The sequence below is a fragment of the Sipha flava genome, unplaced genomic scaffold (assembly GCF_003268045.1).
Source record: "Sipha flava isolate LNK unplaced genomic scaffold, YSA_version1 263_pilon_pilon, whole genome shotgun sequence".
In the NCBI taxonomy this organism is placed as follows: domain Eukaryota; kingdom Metazoa; phylum Arthropoda; class Insecta; order Hemiptera; family Aphididae; genus Sipha; species Sipha flava.
The window spans coordinates 75,098-95,262 of NW_020272925.1; the positions used below are offsets into that span (position 1 = coordinate 75,098).

At 26.2% G+C, this 20,165-nt stretch overlaps 2 protein-coding genes across 2 annotated transcripts; one reads left to right on the forward strand and one right to left on the reverse strand.

Annotated features, from left to right (window-relative positions):
- Positions 1–625: 625 nt before the first annotated feature.
- Positions 626–19,281, forward strand: LOC112685037 (tripeptidyl-peptidase 2). The gene is made up of 21 exons (XM_025556793.1): positions 626–790; positions 849–977; positions 1,033–1,212; positions 1,282–1,439; positions 1,663–1,832; positions 1,891–2,134; positions 2,202–2,332; positions 2,412–2,645; positions 2,730–2,860; positions 3,134–3,314; positions 10,368–10,524; positions 10,602–10,783; positions 10,860–11,011; positions 14,987–15,204; positions 15,591–15,825; positions 15,909–16,156; positions 16,796–16,877; positions 18,214–18,355; positions 18,450–18,720; positions 18,775–18,955; positions 19,016–19,281. The coding sequence occupies exons 1-21, from the start codon at positions 626–628 to the stop codon at positions 19,238–19,240; spliced, it is 3,816 nt and encodes a 1,271-aa protein (XP_025412578.1). The 3' UTR covers positions 19,241–19,281.
- Positions 3,433–8,149, reverse strand: LOC112685038 (probable RNA-binding protein 46). The gene is made up of 7 exons (XM_025556796.1): positions 7,690–8,149; positions 5,208–5,306; positions 4,796–4,981; positions 4,489–4,719; positions 3,972–4,427; positions 3,690–3,867; positions 3,433–3,587 (listed from the first exon to the last, which is right to left on the reverse strand). Exons 2-7 carry the CDS (start codon positions 5,262–5,264, stop codon positions 3,508–3,510), a joined length of 1,188 nt encoding a protein of 395 aa, XP_025412581.1. The 5' UTR covers positions 5,265–5,306; positions 7,690–8,149; the 3' UTR covers positions 3,433–3,507.
- Positions 19,282–20,165: the final 884 nt, after the last annotated feature.

Here is a 20,165-nt window from a genome sequence, read left to right on the forward strand (position 1 = left end):
ATGATGCCCACGAACCACCAAATTTAGTAAAAATATTATAAATTATAATATGCAAAAATGAATATAAAAAAAAAGGTCTAATAGTATACCATAGACTTAAAAAATAATGTTATATTCCAGGTTATAGGGGTTAAATCCCTTCGAAATTTAGGAAAATCGTTAAATGATTTATAGAGTAGAAGTAGTATTATTATGTTTTAAAATGTACAACCTAAATATCAAAATATTTTTTAGTGTACGGACCTGCTCTGCTCAGAACTAAGACAATGCTAACTTCTACTGTATTGTCATTTGCTATAAATAAATTGAGATGTTGGTAAAAAATAATGGAGATAATATTTAACTAACAACTAGATGTCACTAGCAGTAGTTCAATGCTTATATCGGGATCATTTACAAACTCTTTGATAGTAATTTATGATAAACGTGTCTTGCTAATAGCATCTTTTCCTTATCGATAATAACTTGCAATTCTAATCGCATTCGATATTGATGAATAATATGAAAATATATTGTGTTGAATCATTACGAAAAACTTTTATAAATTATATATAATTTTTAGTCATAATTTTTCGAGTTACACTCAAGTAACATAATTTTTCACAGTGGGAAAATTATCGGTAAAATGAGTGCTAATTTTCAAACAGAAGAGTTTCCGATATGGGCATTGGTACCAAAAAAAGAGACTGGAGTCACAAATTTCTTAGTTAAAAATCCATCTTATGATGGCCGAAATGTGACAATAGCCATATTTGATTCCGGAGTTGATCCTGGAGCTCCCGGTCTACAAGTGAGATATTTTATTTGTTGGTGGAAAGTACATATACAATAATATTTATAAACTGTAGGTAACAAGTGAAGGAAAACCTAAAGTTATTGCAAGATATGACTGCAGTGGTGCTGGTGATGTTGATACTTCAACAGTAGTAACTATAGAAGGAAATGAAATTAAAGGATTAAGTGGACGCACTCTTGTGGTAAATATTAGTCAACAATTTTTTAGCAATTCAACTACTATATCTATCGTTACAGATACCAAGTAACTGGAAAAATCCTACTGGAAAGTATCATATTGGGCTAAAAAACGCATATGAATTATATACAAAAAATGTTCAAAAGCGAATTGAAGAAGAAAAAAAAGAAAAACAATGGGATCCAATACACAAACCTTTACTATCAAAATCAATTTTTGAACAACAGCAATTCAATAATGTAACTCATTTATAAAATATGCTCTATGCTCTTAGGTACTTTTACTGAATGTGTTATTTTTAAATGTAGGAAAATGATTCTACCAAAATCACACTAACAAGAAATCAAAAATTAATAAAAGATGACCTAGACAGTACTATTGATGCTTTACAAAACTTAGAAAAAAAATATAAGTTTATTACTCCTGTTTACGATTGTGTTGTTTTTCATGATGGAACTCAATGGCAGTAAGTAAATTATAAAGGGCTTTTTTTTAATTTATGTAAAATAAACTCATAAGATGCTCGATAAATTTATAAATTGCAATCTGAAATTAAATTCATTATCAGTTTGTATAATAACTAATATTAATTATTATAACATTTTTTTAACACTTTTAGGTAATAAATATTTAGCAAGTCTTACTTAAATATTTATTTACCAATATTTAACTGCACTATTTTTATTTAGGGCATGTTTGGATACGTCTGAAACAGGGAATCTGGCTTCGTGTAAACTTATGGGAGAATTCAGTGTAGATCCATTAAATAATTTTAGTTACATAACTGCATCAGATCGTATGAGCTATTCATTTAATATACATAATGATGGAAATTTATTGGAAATTGTATCACTTGGATGTAAGTATATTTTAATTTTTAAACATTAGTACAGATTCATACTTCTTTTTTTACCTAGCATCCCATGGTACACATGTATCAGCTATTGCTGCTGGATGTTTTCCTGATGAACCAGAAAAAAATGGAGTGGCTCCTGGTGCCCAAATTATATCTTTAACTATTGGAGACAGTCGCTTAGAGACTATGGAAACTGGAACAGCAATAGTCAGAGCAATGATTAAGGTTATGGAACTTAGAAAAAAGTTTAATATAGATGTTATCAATATGAGCTACGGAGAACATTCAAATTGGTCCAATGCTGGGTATTGTTTAAATTATTGCAAAAATTAGTTAATTAGTTTTAGTTATTTTATTTTTCCCAATAATTAGGAGGATTGGTGATATTATGAATGATGTTGTTGACAAGTATGGAGTAACTTGGGTTGCGTCTGCTGGTAATCATGGACCAGCATTATGCACAATTGGCGCACCACCAGATATATCTAAAACAACAATTATAGGTAAATAATATCTTAAATGGTAATTTATATTTTGATTTTATTTTATAATTACTTTATAACTAATATTACATAAATTAAGGAGTTGGAGCTTACGTATCACCAGATATGATGGCAATTGATTATTCTATGGAACAAAAACTTCCAGCCACTACTTATACATGGTCTTCAAGAGGACCAACTATTGATGGTGCTAGGGGAGTTAGTGTATGTGCACCAGGGGGTGCAATAGCTTCTGTACCGGGATATATGTTAAGAGGATCTCAGTTAATGAATGGCACAAGCATGTCAGCACCTCATGTAGCTGGAGCAGCAGGTCAATTTATAGAAAATTACTTCAATTGATGTTTTGAAACACACTTAATACTTTAACGCTCACTCTTAATCCCTTTCTTTTTAGCTTTACTAATATCCGGACTTAAAGCAAATAAAATAGATACATGTCCATATTTAATAAAAAGATCAATGGAAAACACTGCATTATATCAAGAAAAAATTGATCACTTTTCTCAAGGACACGGTTTATTACAAGTATATAAAAACATGCTATTAAAATAATATTAAATATAGTTAAAATAGTATAAATAGGTTTAGAATATAGGCCTTAAAAATATTTACATAAATAGAAAACTTTTTTTATTGATTATTGAAATCTGTTCAAAACATATAGAATGTATAAATTAAAAATAATAATAGATCAAATGGTTATTAATATGAGTACATTAATAATCAATTTTACATTAGAAAGAAAAAAATTATAAATTACAAATCTTTATTTAAATTAATATGTAAATCTTATCATAGGTCGAAAAAGCATTTGATTATCTTACTCAATACCACACTGAGCAGGAATCATACGTCAAATTTATTATATCTTGTGGTATTAAAGGGGAAAAAGGAATACACATCAGAAATGCATCTGAAAACCACATAATAAAAAGTGTAGTTACCGTGGAACCTGTATTTTTATACAATGAAGATATTGGTAAGTTGTTCTATCAGTTATATTATATTTATATACAAAAAGAAGTTCATAGATATTAAAAATTACTTAATATAAATAATCATTTGAGACTTATTTCAGTATTAATTTAATAATTTTAATGGAATTACAAAATAAGAAATATATATTAATTAATGTAGTATATAATAAGTAGAATTAATAATTATTCTAGGCATCAAGGGCATAACCTTTCATACTTTGTTCCTTCTATTTTGTCCCACATAACAATCCAATTTATTCCATGAACTCGTGTACCTAGTTTGATGAAATTTTCATTAATTTATTGAACTACCATAATTATGAATAGTAATTAAATAATTGTAATAATAAATAAATAAACTATAAATATATTTTTACCATCAAGATTTTTTCGTACAAGATCTGCATATTCATGTCTGGTAAATTTGATTCTGGCACATGTATTATTTTTCTTAATGAATACAATATTATTAGGTGTAACATGTTGGCATATGAGTTTCCATATATCTTCTTCTGTTGTTTGTGAATTCATGTTTCTAATGTGTAATTGTTTCATCTTGAAAAAAATGTTAAGGTTGAGTTAGCTTTAGGTAAATTGTATAAGATTTAAAAATGCTGCTAGTTTAAATAATATACATGTATCAGAACTACTATACTTACTCTTTTTAGTACTGAATATCGAAATACAGGTTCAGATTCTGCCCATTGGATCTTAATAGATACCCCATTTAGGAAAAATGGACTTTCAGCCATTGATCTGCGAGCTAACGCAGCACTTCTATGATCTTTGAATATTACAAAACAGAATTCTCGGTTTTTGCTGGGATCATCTATATGATTAAAAACTCGCACTTTCTTAACTCCTTCCACGCGCCTTTCAAACTCAACTTGTAATTGTTCTTCTGATAAATCCATAGGTATATTTCTAGCAAATAATGTTCTATTATCAGTTGACATGCTTATTAACAAGTGACCTCGAATGCCAGGAAGAGTAAGTTCATTAAGTTTAACAAGCACCATCTCAGCTTCTATAGGATTACTCATCATAACATAACCATATCCTCGATTTGAACCAGAGAAATGCATCATTAATCGAATTTGATGGACAGTTCCATACTTGAAAAATAGAACTAAATTGTTTTTGTTGTGATAAAAAAAAATGTATTAGCAAATTTACCTGTGAAAAAATAGCATAGAGAAATCCTTCTAAACACGCTTTTGGTAATGCAACATACAGTTCACTACCACGCTTAGGTTCTTGCTTCACAGTTGGCAACAATGTCTTTTGGCCATTATTTTGAATAACATGTCTTTTGTCTATTGAAATTAAACGTTGACCGATTTCTTCTATTTCAGCTAAATTATTGGCCTTGGCAATAACGGCAGCTAATAAGTCTTCACGTGTACGCTATTTTTAACCATATGTATAAAAAATATTTTATACTTGTGATAACTTAATAAGGAAGAAATTAATGGTTACTTACAATATATTTATCTTGAATTATTGGTGGAAATTTAAAAATGTTATCATTTCCAAATGATTCTGAAGTCTGTGATGAAGGTGTATAAGGCGATGACATGGGTGGTGAAAAAGATGATTGTGAATAATTAGAATTACTAGATATATATGAAGATTGAGAATATGATGACAATGAATAATGAGGTGTAGGCTGAAAAAATGTATAAAAAGCTTTATTATTGATAATCAATTATAATATACCATTAGTTAATAATAATATGAATTCTCTTTGGCAATAATATTGTATATACATCGTATATAAAATGTACATGCAAAAGTTAAGTTTAAAATTCTTAATAAATTGTAAATCAGTGCCAAAATAGGATTTTATTATTATATACTTTTATTAATCATTAGATAAAGTTAAAAGTACAAACCGAAATGTAATCACAGAATAAAACATTGTTGTTTTGAGGTGTACAATACATATTCATTTTGGCAAAGAATTAAATTTTCAGATGTAATCAAAACCTAATCTGAAATAAAAATATCAAAACATTAATAATAAAAATATTTCGTAACTGTTAATCATTTATTAAACTTTAAGTAACAATTCCTGAATAGGATCTAATGCTGCACTTACTTTTATTAAAACAATAACAATTGATGACCGATAATTTACTTATTTCAAGAGTAAAATGTAGAAATAATAATTTACCATCTTTGAGTATAATACATAATTCTGGCTAAGGTCACACAATAACAATAAATCAGGGGGTCTTGTTAAATTTCAAGACGTTAAAATATGAACATAAAATATACTTTTTTTTAATAATTATTTTCATAAATTTTTTTTACTATTTCTATTTTAAATATATTAGTTATCATTTTATTGGATTACAATTAAATGGAAATAACAGAATATAATCGTCCATCATAACACATTGTGTTCTACAATTTTATGAAAGGGCCACTTTTAAGGTTACTATATTCTATGAACGTCATGCAGTATTTTTTATAAATTCACAAATATAGATTACTTTTAAACTTGTCGATAAATGAAATTCCACTAGGACGCTACCATGATGATTACTAATTGACAATTTAAATTTGTAATGTGATTCTACACATGATAATAAATAGTTGATAACATCCATAGTATACATAATGGTCTTCCTGGTCCGTGGTATATATATAGTTACTATCTAATTTCATTTATTATCAAAAATATAAATAGCTAACGAAAACATACGCAAAGCCAAACAATATGAAATTATTTTATGATATAATTTAATTTCGTCAACCCGCCAAAAAGCCACACGCATTTCACAAAATGTCATGGAACATGATTATTGTAGTGCGAATTTGATAACTTTATGTCCTCCAGATACTTAATTTTAAAATTTTTGAGAAATAATAAATGAGAATTGTTGAAATAAGTTATATTAATAAAAATTTAAAAAAAACCACCGTCAAGCACACAATAATTGGTTTGATGCCTAAACAATAATTATTGGAATAGTGTTAATATTAGATAAAGAATAAACTAAAAAAAAAAAAAAACCGAAAATTCCTATAACGGATAACTTACACTCGCATAGAATCAATGAAATATAAATCAGTTTATAAAATACATATTTATAGAAATACCGATACCTAAATTAGTTCCAGGTTGATAAGTAAATTAATAAAGTCAAATGTTTTTCTCAAATTGGAATCATATGCGCATAACAGAATTCACGTAATCTATTAAGTATAAAAGAGATTTGATTTATAATCATCGGGTAGAAAATAAAAAAAAATATAAATTATTTCTTAATAATAGCATGTACTTTTACATAAATATTGAGTCTATACATAGATATGAACACAAATGTACAGATAGTAAATGATAATTTCGAACATTTTAATATAATCAAATTTTCTTAATTTTTTTTAAACCTAACACTTCCTTCTATAGAAAAATAATACACACAGCTATTCAATAACTCTACAATATTTTAGTTGAGCGAATACGTAAAATTGACGATTATTGGAAATCTTGAGGATTTTAATTTAAAAATATTAATTTTATTAATACTTACTTCATTAAAACACCTAAAATTTAAGAAGTAGTCTAATAATCATAAAATGAAAATAAACAGACATAGTAAATATTGACACTTAACATAAATATTCTATTAGGTGTACAGAACGGCAGAAATTCGTGTATCGAATACCGAAATATGGATGTTAGAGGATTTAATTACAACATACTATTAAAAAGAAAAAAAGATTATAGCAATTTTTTTATTATATTCATATATAAAATTACCTTTATCGAAATTTTGTTTCCATTATTAAGATTTAAATATTAAAATGAAACTCATTCTACCTGTACACACTTTATGTGGTTGTATAAATTCCCAGCTAATAGTAATCAAACAGTGACGAACACAATTAAGAATTAGACGATTTTATAATTTAATGAATATAAAAATAAATATAGGTAAATAGTGTGGTTGAGAGAAGGACATATTTAATTGAATAAAGTAAAATAGGATAAAACATTCGAATTGTACTAAGAATTTGTAATAATAATTATTTATATTACAAAAACATTGGGCAAAATTATAAGAAAAATTAATAACTAAAATAATTTTATTCGGCATTGAATATATCGATTTAGTCATTAATAAAAAATTAGACATAAATTCATTATACATGGAACTATGTTAATAACTACATAAACATAATTTAAATTAATTTCTATATTATACATATATTCAATGAATAAATTATGACAATTTGTAGAAGCCACCCAATTCCATAGATAAAACACAGTTCAATCGGCGGTACGACTCATTCATTTAGTTCCGATAAATTATTAGATTTAACCAATACGGACGAAGAATAAATCATTTTTAAAATGTCACTTACGTTTTCGATTCGTGTTAATATGTAGCTGTTGTTTACCGTGAGCACGTGGTAAATATAATTAGAACTACTGATGATGAAAAAATTTTGAGATTCGAATTTCAACCGAACGGTATCGAACAAGCGAAAAAAAGTTCTTTCTGCCCGGTGTGTCGGACAAACAAAACGCATTTAACAATTACGCCGTTGCGCGACAGGGCTCTAAACAGTATATCCACCACTCCGCGGCTCACATGGTCCTTAATAACACATAAAACTTAAAAACATACGATGTGTGTGTGTGTGTGTGTGTATACGTTTTAGTTTCGATAGCGATTTTCCACGAACTATTGAAAACAACGACATTTATTCGTTGTTTCACTTGAAAATAATATTGGTATACTGTAATGAATTACAGGGGAGGGACGTAGGGGATAGATAATCGGGTTTGTGTTTGTCGTTTCGTTGTTAATCGAATTTTTTTTTATATGTATAAAATCTTTTTTTCTCTTATTATCATGATTTATTTATCCAACGTCTCGGAGGATTTTTATTTTTGGTATTATGTTGAATCGCACTAATGTAAAGTTATCCACTCCGAGTATCGTTTATTTATTTATAGTTTTAATAATATTCAATAACCACGAGTATATTTCATGATGGAGATTACTCATTATTAAAAGCAATTTGAAATAGTCTCAGAAATGTATTACGCGATTGAATAGTTGCTAAAGCTTTTAGATATTTTTAAAATATTTAATTCAATGATTTAATTGACAAATTGGTTATTTATACATAATATTGTATACAATCATAAAAAAAATCTGTAGTTGCATCAGAAGATGTATATAATTTAAATTAATTTTCCTTGCGAGTTGGTTAAACCCAATGAACATCGGTTCACGTTGTAGGGATAGTAAGTTATAGGAAAATATATATTAATTATCTGTGTTTATAGTGTTATATGTGCCTATTTATAACTAGGTTTTAAATATAAAATTCAATTTTCTTCAGTGGATGTAAAATTTAATTCCAAGATATTCTTCTTACACATTATTTCTTATGTTGATTCATATATTATAATTATAACGTTTTATAAGACATTATATGGGTACATTTAAAAATTATTATATTTTTCATAGTACTTTTTTTAATTCCTTTTGTAAATTTAAAATCTGAATGAAATTATTAGAATGTAAGTTTTTAACCAATTTTTTTTTGATTTATGATTGCATTAATACAATTTATAATTTGAATCTTGAAAATGAATTGTATTTGTATTTAAAAAATCATCTGTTTTGAAAATCTGTGTTGAAATCTGAAAAATATTCCGGGATTTCCTAAACAACCTATGTTTAAACGGTTCTCAGAAATTGATTTTCACCTCTAATACATTCTTAGAACTCTTGTTTCTCAAATAAAAATGGTCACACTTGTGTTATGTAATACAAAATATTCAGATAATATGCTAACATTGTTTAATGATTTTAAATCATGAAATTAATACTTCCATTATTAATATCTTCATGTAATATTTTAATTAGCTAGTATACTTCGTAATATTTGCTTATTATATTCGGATTTTAAATTTATATTGTTCTCATTAATTGAAATATAATAAAATTATATTGAAATAATATTACTTCTGAGAAAGGTAATAACTTTATAAGTTTAAAGGAATGGCATAACTTTTTATCTATCATACACACAATATAGGGATTTAGACGTTTTTTATTTCCAACGTACCGAACGATTAATTGATGTGATAAGAATTTTGAAAACTGATAATTATAAATAATTAATTTAGTCTGATTTGGATTGACTTTTTTACTTTTTCGATTTTGTTTCCAAAATTTCATAAAATTTAATTTAAATAATCGTATACATAAAGTTCAAAAAAAGTTTATTTCTTAGTATGTAAGGTTAAAAATTTTAAAAATATGTGATAATTGATGTAGAGTAATACTATTACTGTTTAAAATCAGTTTTCAAAATACCTATGTTGTACACAGCCATGGATACAATGGGGAGTTTATGGAGGTTAAAGTCTTCCCCCTCCTAGGTCTTAAGAATTTAAAATATTTAAAATATTACCTTAATTTTCATTTTATTAATTAAAGAGATCATTAAATTAGGCAGTAACACACACTTATTAAATTACCGACTCGGCGACTCATTTTACCTAAGTAATCATTGACGTATAGAGGAAAGGACGATATACCAGTCCAATTTTGTAATGATTTGTACATTGTACATACGTACCCGTACGGTACATGTTTCATTTTTCTGATTTACATCATGTCAAATGGCTTTGTATAAGATGTATTTATATTTACCATAGCTAAACTCTCTAGACCAGGCGTACCTAACCTTTTTCAACTTGCGGGCCACATTTGAAATTTATATTTATACTCAGGGCCGTATATACTTCACGGTTAATAAAATAAAAATGTTTTAAATAATAATTTCTTTTATAACCATACAAATTTCTAATTTTTATATAAAATGGGTACGAGCCGGTTGGAACACTCGCGGGCCGCGAGTCGGTCACGCCTGCTCTAGACTGTAGCAAATGCATGAGTTGTCCTTTCCAATGACGCCTCTGTTGCAATCCCCTTAATTGATAAATATATTTTTATAATAATAAGAGAGCTAATGTTGTGGTTTTAATGATTAAGTAAAATATTATATCATACTTACAGATGCAAAACATAAAATCGAATTCCAAATGAGCTTATGCTTAATTAGCGATGATTCTTGGATAAGCGTACCCAAGTATTTAGAACTAATGTATATGGCACGAAATTTTGTTATAAAAATTGATCCTAGTGGATTACATTCCGGAGTGCATACTTCTACGTAAGCAGTCTAATAACTGAATGTATAAATTATTAAATTTTAATGTATTTGTTATTATTATTATTCATTTTGGACAGCGTGAGAGCTTACGACACAAAAAATTCTGCAAAAGGCCCTGTATTTACATTTGAAGTGACAGTTGTTCGACCTCTGTTCGCAAATAATTCTAGTTTTTTGTCTTTTGATAACATTGTGTTCGAACCAAATTCATTGATAAAGAGACATTTTGTATTAGTACCCGAAAAAGTAACGTGGGCTAGTAAGTAATTTCTACTTACTAATTAGTGTTTAATTTAAAATAAATTAAAATTTGTAAATATTTTTTTAATTTACAGCTCTTCATATACAACATTTTGAACCAGATGTATGCGCTAATTTCTGTCTACACACTGTACAATTACTACCTCAAAAATCATGTAAATTTATGGAGTATTGCAAAATGTTCAAATTGAAAGCCAATGAATTTCAAGCACATTTTGCTATTGAGGTACGTTCTAACTTAGTCTCTAATTTTTGATTGTTATTTATTATGTTTAATACAATGTTTATATTTGATTATTCAGTGGTTAAAAATAAAGTAATATTTCTAATTATCAGTAGTGCAGTCTGAAATTTGAACTGGGATAAAAAACTTGAACTGATCCTTAGTACGAATTTGGTATAATTTCATTTATTTTGACTATTTTTTTTTTTAATTTACTGTGTTTTACTATATTTTTACTTTTATCATTTTACACGAAATTTTATAAGAATAATATTAAAATTAGTATTCTTATATCAATTTTCGGATGTCCCGCCTTGGTAGGTAGTCGAGGTATTGTGCTCCTTTGAGGCCTTCATAATTAATTTTTACATAATGTTATAGTATGATTTATAGCAGGCATGTCTGACCCGTGGCCCGTGAAAGTGTTCCAACCGGCTCGTAACTATTTTATAAAAATTAAAAATTTGTATGGTTATAAAAAAAATTATTATTTAAAACATTTTTATTTTATTAAGCTTTTAAGAATTACAAAATATCTTATAATTATTAATTTTAATATAAAAGAAATGTGTTAGACTTTAGAATATTAATAGAAATAAATTAGTGTAAAATTTGGGCTTGTTTTTCTTTAACCAATATTTCAATATTCGGAGTGAAATGTGTAACGCCATTTTTTAATAAGAAGTGTAAGTGTTCATCGGTCAATGCGATTTTTCTGAACATTTTGCGTAATTCATGTGTGAAAACTTTTGTTTGCCAATATAAGTAGAACCAAATAATGTAAATATACGCATTGATAATTTTTTTATTTTCGGGAAATCATCTGTAAAGGTCTTATAAAAATGTTTTAAATATGTGTTTTTATCTGTAATGTTTTAATATATCTATTCACTATTGTATATTTTATCGAAATGAAAAAAAAAAACCGTGAAGTATATACGGTCCGGAATACAAATATAAATTTGGAATGTGGCCCGCAAGTTGAAAAAAGTTGGGCACGCCTGATTTATAGTGTTATACTGATTTTTAATTTTTCCATGCTTATTTTATTTAAATGTAATGAAACGTTGCTATCAACAATATCTATTACTATATTGATGACAACCTAGAAAAACTGTTTGAAAAATTAAAAAAATGTATGTTACACATTAAAAAACTTAGATTATTATAAATGATTGCTATACGATAAATAAATAAATATATATTTATGGTGCTTTACAAACTAATATTTTATAATAAAATTTTTATTTATAGTTATTTGTATTTGTTAAAAATTTAATAAATTAATATATTATGTTGGAAAATAAAATAATAACTTTTCCTCTCTTTCATTACAATAATACTGAGTGTTTCTCCATTGAGTTAAAACTTTTAAATTGTAAATGTATAGCTAAAAATATTACTTAATGTGCACCTCAGTGCAGATCGTAGAAATTTATAATAAATGATTAAAAATAAAAATAAAAAATAGATTTACCCTCCTTAAGTGTTATCATAGAAAAATAAAAATGATTATTTTTTTTTTAATTTTTATTTTAAGGGGTAAGTTATTTTACAATAAGTATGCATGAGGAAATATATAAAATAGAATAATTTAATTTTAAAACCATATTATATTTCTCACATTTATCATAATTTGCATCATATTATGGAATCATTTTACACATGTCATACTCTACCATTATATTGTATTTAATGTACTTAATGTACTAATGACTATGTTTTTCAAATTAAAGTCACAAAATTAACAAAATGTTAATATGTCCGAGAACCCGATATTATTTTATAGTTACTGTGTAGTACTTGCGTATCAATTTTTTGATTAATTTAAAGTACTTTATATCTCGTGGTCTTCGTGATTGATACTTCGTAAATTCTTAATGTAATTTTATTGCAGATTCTTCGAACTTATAGTTTATACTTTATCCTATACATCGTTTTCTTAAATATTCGAAGAATAATTTTTAATCATTATCATGAATAGATAGAAGTGATAGTAGCAGTTCACAGTTTACTATTAAAGAGATTATTTTTGTTTTGTGAAATATCCATTACGAACATTATTTGAAATAAATTTTGATCATAATAATTTCCAAGTTATTTGCTTTAATGGAACTAGAAGAATAAGAAAATACCATATTATAGGCCATACCTGTACATAGGGACCACCAATTATTTTTCTCCGAAAATAATGTCACTACTCACCGATATCAAAATCGAATTCGTCGAAGTTTTTATAAGATATCGAATATCAACTATCAGTATATTTGTAAGAATGTTATATTTACCTCTGAATAATTGAGTCATAACTTGGTAGGTTAGACAAGTTGTCATAGTAAAAAATAAAATAACAACATTACCACTACCTCTATTTTTCATAAACTTAGAACCTGATCAAAATATTAAAGAAATATATAATTCAATTCAATATGCTACATCAGTGGTTCGTGGCCTCCGGGGGTCCACGGCAGCCTTAACACATATGTCAATACGTAACATGAGTGCATTCTTATAATATTATTGGACTACCTATTATTATTTTTCATGTATAATATATTTTATTCATTGGCGTAGGAAAAGTCGCTAGCGCCCATGACAAACTTAGAAAAAACGTTTTTTTAACCAATTAAAATTTATTGTTATATTTATTTTAACCCTTAATTTTACTAATATTTTTAAGTATACAATTTATGTTTATAATTTATTATTACAGTGTTAATTTTAAACTTTGAAAATTTGCTTTTCTCACTTTATGACTGGCAAATTCATCGATAATTTCTTCATATGAAATTTTTTGTTATGCTATTTTCATAATTTCATCATTAAATTCGTAGTTCGTTCACACCTTTTTTTATTATTACTCTCTCCGAGCATAAAATTTTTTTTATGGTACGAAACGTTTTATTTTTCATTATTTTTATATTTGGCCTGTCTAAATATAATTTATTATTCAGTGGAACGTCGATTATCCGCCCCGTCAATTACCCGTACAACAAAATTTTTGTGTACAAATTTATTTTTAGTTTAATTTATTTTCATCATTCGTTAATTTCCTTTTATCGTGTGAATATCATGAAATTCGTTATATTTTTGTTTTATATATTTTTTTTATTGTATTTTTTATATTATGTATGAATATTATATTTTGTATTATACCTAGTAAATCAGTTTTTAACTTTATTTTAATGATTATTTGATTATCCGCACCCCCTCGGTCCCAATTTGTGTGAATAATCGATGCTCCACTGTATTTATTTAACAATAGAAATTAAAATTAACAATATGCTTCTATAAAGTACTCTAACACTAAGATTTAACAAGTACGAATAGTATAATAATCTAAAGTTTTTAGTATGATTATTATATTTATATTTAAATCAGGCGCGTAAGTATTTTATATGGGGGGTGTTATTTAAAATTATATGCAACAAAATAATTACTTTATGTATATTTTATTGTTTAAGCATACAAATATATTAGTACATTGCACATGAATATATATGTCTGTGAAATATACCATTAGAAAGTATTTAAATATTTTATTAAAATTTTAAATGCACATTTTTGCTTTACGTACCTATTTCAAATCACACATGATACAACATAGAACCACGGTTTTGGCTTATTAGACAAAACGGTGTAATGAGAAGTCGGATCTCAGCTTTACATTATTGTTATGTATATATTTCGTTATGATAAATATGTTTTTATCACGGTTTATAATGAATTTTTACCTTTATAAGACTTCAGTATACTACAATTAAAGGGGAGGGTGTTACTACACCTGTAACTCCCCCTGGATACGCGCCTGATTTAAATCTCTCAGTAGCTAGTGGTTAAAAACCACTGAAGTGTTAACCATATATTTTAATGTCAAAACAAGATTAATGATTTAATGCTATATTGCTATTTAATTTATATGATAAAAAAAATTGTTGAAATGTTTATGAAAAATATATGTTTAAATGTTTTTCACAGGAAAATGTGGTATTAGAGATTGCATTGGCGAAGTATTGGTCAAGTTCTTCAAATATAAAAATTTCATATAAATTACAATTCCATGGTGTTACACCCTTAAATAGAAGTATTGCAATGTATCACGGAATGGGTTTACAGACTGTAACATTGAAACCTGGTATAAAAAATGAAGAAATCCTTCCTGCCGTTTCGTTAAAACATCTTATTACCGTTCTTAAGTATGTATATTATATATTTAAATTAGGAATGAACGGGAATCGGGAAATAAAATATGGATGATTTAACATTAGAAAATTTGTATATAATTTAATACTTTAAAGTAGATTAAAGTATCAGTATAAGTAATCAGGTTCAGTCTTTTAGTCTCAAAAACCAAATATTTTTAATCTCAAATAATTTTTTTTTACTAATTTAAATAATTAAATAAATATAAAATAAATATTATTATTTATGTTATATAATTTTGAATTAGCCTTTTATCAAGTAACTTCTTTCAATGATCAAGGAACATCACTTGTCTATTCCCACGTTAGAAATCATGAATAAGTCATATATTAGAACATTTTATAATTTATTTATTTTCTATGTTTATTCATATTTTCAGACCAAATGAAGGAAAAATTATTGCTTTAAGTAAACGTGACATTATTCCACCACACAGACCAATTTATCAACTAATTTTGTCTTATACATTCTCTTTGTCAAAATCAACTGAAGCATATGCAACTTGTGGATTATTTGGTGAACTTTTATATGAGTGTGAATATGAATCTCAATTATGGATGTTGTTTGATTCTAATAAACAGTACATTAGTGCTGGTGATGCATATTCTAGTAGAGTATGAATATTAATTATATATCTCTAAATAAAGAGTGTAACACAATTGTCTATATTTAATTATTTATTGTTATTATTTTATAGCATGTGTATAAACTAGACAAAGGAGATTATACTATTAAAATGCATATACGACATGAACGGCGAGAGTTACTAGAAAAAATTATAGAGATACCTATACAATTGGTTCAAAAGTTACAAAATCAAATAAGTTTGGATGTTTATAGTAGTCATCACCAAGCTACAATTTTTGGAAAGAAATCATCAAGTCTTGTCATCACCCCTAATAGTGAAGTTGTTACACTGAGTATTGGATCACTACCCAATGATAAGTATGTATATAATTACTTAGTATATGTATAACAATGACTTCAGTTTTCTTGTAGCCATAGGCGGACATGGGGGGCTTAGCCCCCGAAATATTTGAAAAGCCCCCCAAAATCGAAACTTTGTTAGAAATGTTATTCGTTGTTTTTATAATTATCTATTCGTTTTTTTGAAAATCGTAAAATAAGAAATAATAAAAAACTATTTACAATAGCATTAACAATACCAATTAGTTCGGCTACTTACGAAAGGAGTTTCAGTACAATGAAAAAAATAAAAACTTGGCTAAGGTTCAAGATAGGTTCAGTGATCTTCAATACTGTATATTGAAAAAGATATAGGTATCGAAAAATATAAAAAGCGATGATATTTTGAATATCTTTGCTGATACAAATAGATATTTGTTATTAAAATAAAATATTGATTATTTTTAAATATGCATTATTTAGTGTTTTTTAATACAATTTAAACATATCTATGTTTTTAATTGTAATAAGTTTTACTTGTGTAAGGGAAGGGGGAGCGAAGCTCCTGAGGGTTATTTTACATTGAATTATTATAGCCCCCCAAAAATTTAACCAAATATCCGCCTATGCTTGTAGTCAATTGTATATAATAAAAATATTTATTTAATTATTTCTCAGAATAACATCATTGAAATTAACTGCTGGTCATTGCTTATCTGGTAATATAGTATATGCTAAAGACGAACAAGGGAAAAAAGTTGTAAGTGTATTTACTTAATTGTTTTGTTATTAAAAGGTAGTTAATACAGTTTTGAATAAATTGTATTTAAAATATGACAGGGGCGTATTATAGAGAGGGGGGTAAAGGTGGCGATCGCCCTCCCCTGAATTCGTGTTTAAGGAATCGATTATACGAGTTTGTGAGATACACATTTCAAATTTTTTTAATGTGGATCATTTTATAACGAAATCAAATTACGCGTGGCTGTGAATACTGAATTGGGTTTTTGTCGGGTCCATACTTAGTGAAAAATCAAATAAGACACAAGCGTAATTTTCAAAACACAGACAAGTGTTAAATAATAGTTACACAAAAGTGAATTCTAAGTGGATCCGACATTAGATTAAAAAAAACCCACAAATATTAAGGATTTACCCGATTTAAATATACCAAAATTTGACTTGAATTTTGAGCCTGAATTAAAGAAAAAAAGTTTGAGTCCCCCCCCCCTCTCTAGAAGTTAGTCTAAATACGCCCTTGAAATATGATTAATTTGTTGTTAAGTAGGTGTTAAAATGGCTACTATCTTCTTTCCACTAAATGGCTTGCCAACAATGTTCCCTTTACTCCATCATATATCTTCCAATTCTCCAATATATAGATTTAATTTAACCAACATCAACTTTTTCCTCTCGGAGTTTTTTATTATAATTTTATTTTTTTATTTTTTATCAATTAATGATAAAGAAATATATATATATATATATTTATATATATTTAATTTCTAAAAAAGAAAGTAGCTAATAATATTGATTATATCTATATTATTAATCTTAAACTTAATGCATATTTATTAAAATTATATTATCTCAATGTTAAACTTAAATAACATTTGAAAACCATAAAAAAAATGTGTATTTAGGCATTTCTTATCTCCTCCCGAAAACCTTATATCAATCCGTTGTTACTGGACAATTATTTAGTGTTACCACAGAACAATGATAGAACAATATAATTCGTATAATCTGTGGTGTTACCCTTAAAAAGAATGATACTGTTTACTTGATAATGAATTTTTAATTTGAAAGCGGGCGTAGATTACAAATATAATAATACACCAAACTAAGCATTTATTTATTTAATTTTATATATTAATGCATTTATTTATATTTTCCATAAATAATAATTGTATTTTTAAAAAAATTATAATTAAGAGATATTTATGCATTAGATGTTTATAATATTTATCAATATTGTATTTTTATTTCAATATGTCATTATCATTTTTTTAAAGTGCCATATCGTTTACAAAATATACAATAAATGTTTACTTATTATATTTAAATTTTATTGAATTGATTTTTATATTTTTTAGGATACCTATGATTTCAAATACTTTATAACAGATTCATTAAAATCGAAAAATGGACCGAAATCAGTTGATGAAAGTAAAACAAAGCTTGAAGAATTTAATGAAGCAATATGTGAAGCCAAAACAAATTGGCTAACAAAATTGGGTATACTTTTGTGTTAAATATTTATATGAATTCAAACATTTATTGTATAATATAATTATTATATTCATGAAATATATTCATGTACATTTTTTAGATTATGGTCCTGATTCTATAAGTTTATATGACAAATTATTGGAAGAATTTGGAGATAAAAACTCTTCCGTTCATATATCATGGATACAATGTATTGAACCTGATGATAAAAGAAAATTCCCAAATTGTTCAATTAAAGACTTGGACTTAGAAAAATTATCTCTAATAATTGCTGCTGCCGATAGTGTTCTATCTATTATTAATCAAAATGATCTCCTCGCATTTTATGGAATTAAGTCTGATCAAAGACCTGAAGCTTCTAAACTTAAAACGTAATAATATTTTTATGTTTTTAAAATTAAATCATTACTGTTTAAATATTTCAGGACTAACGATCGCCTAAAAAATAATCTTATTGAAGCTCTTAATCGCAAAGGTGCTGCATTGAGTCAATTATATTATTATAATTATGTCAACACCAAAAAAACAAATGAAAATGATCTTCAGATCATTGATGACATTTGGCTGCAGGTTACTAGTTATATTTCTCCAGATTCTGATTCAAAGGTTTGCTTAAAATATTGCTATAATATTAAATTTTTAATTTAAATTAATTATTTCTTTTAGAGCTTTAATTACTTTAATATTTGGCATGCAGCTGTATATCAGAATTATGGTCGTGTAATGAAAATCCTTTTGAAGATGCTGGATGAGAAATACGTCAAAGACATAGAAAATTGCTTGTTGTGGGCCGTGAAAGTTAAGTTTGATGATAATGAATCCAAACATTTGGTGAATGCTATTTCAAATGCTCTAATTGCGCATTATCCAAAAACTTTCCGTCCATTTTAGTATAGTTAAATTTGTAACAGTTTTAGAATATATTGTAAGATTATATTTATCATACTATATATATTATTGTGTTAATAAAACACAAAGGTAAACTTTATAAACATTTTTAATAAAACTTTTTTCAATTATTCTCAAATATTTTTTACTTTTATTAAAAATATATATATATTGAAAATATTTTAATTTTCTTAAATATTATTATTTAATTTATGCAATGATTAGTGACTGTTTTATTGTCATAAAAGCTTTATATATGGCACAAGGCTTCTATAATCGAAGATAAAACAAATAAAAATAAAAATTATATCTATAAAAATATTAATAAAACTTATCTGTTATGTATCTGTTAATACGTATGTATTGTAAGTATTGTAGTGACACACTTTAATACTTGATTTTTTTTCCTCAAATATTTAGAATAATTATAATATTTATCAGTATACACTAGTTTTTAATATTAAGTGATCAGAATTGATCTAGGTTTAGATAACTGGTGGTTTAGTGAGAAAAGCGAAATTCTAGGGATGCAAAGTCTATCAGAAATATACATTTTTCTGATTAAGGATACGGTGAGATACTATAAGACTGTTAAGAAGATGGATGATTAACATTTAATAATTAGATAGTTGATTATTATTATTTCATACTTATATAAATAAATAATTATGAAGCTACTGATTATGTCCATGTCCATGTGAAAATATATAATTTTATTACAATAACTATTAAGTAGTGATCATATGTATTGAATACATTTATTTAAAAGTACATTGATTAATTCATCAACTTATTCAAAATAATTTATAAAATATTGAAAATAATATAAAAAATAATTTTTGGTTTCACTAATTGAATGAAAAAGCAAACATTATAAGACATTAGATAATTTATTGAAGGTATCAATATTTTTTCTAAAAATAATTCC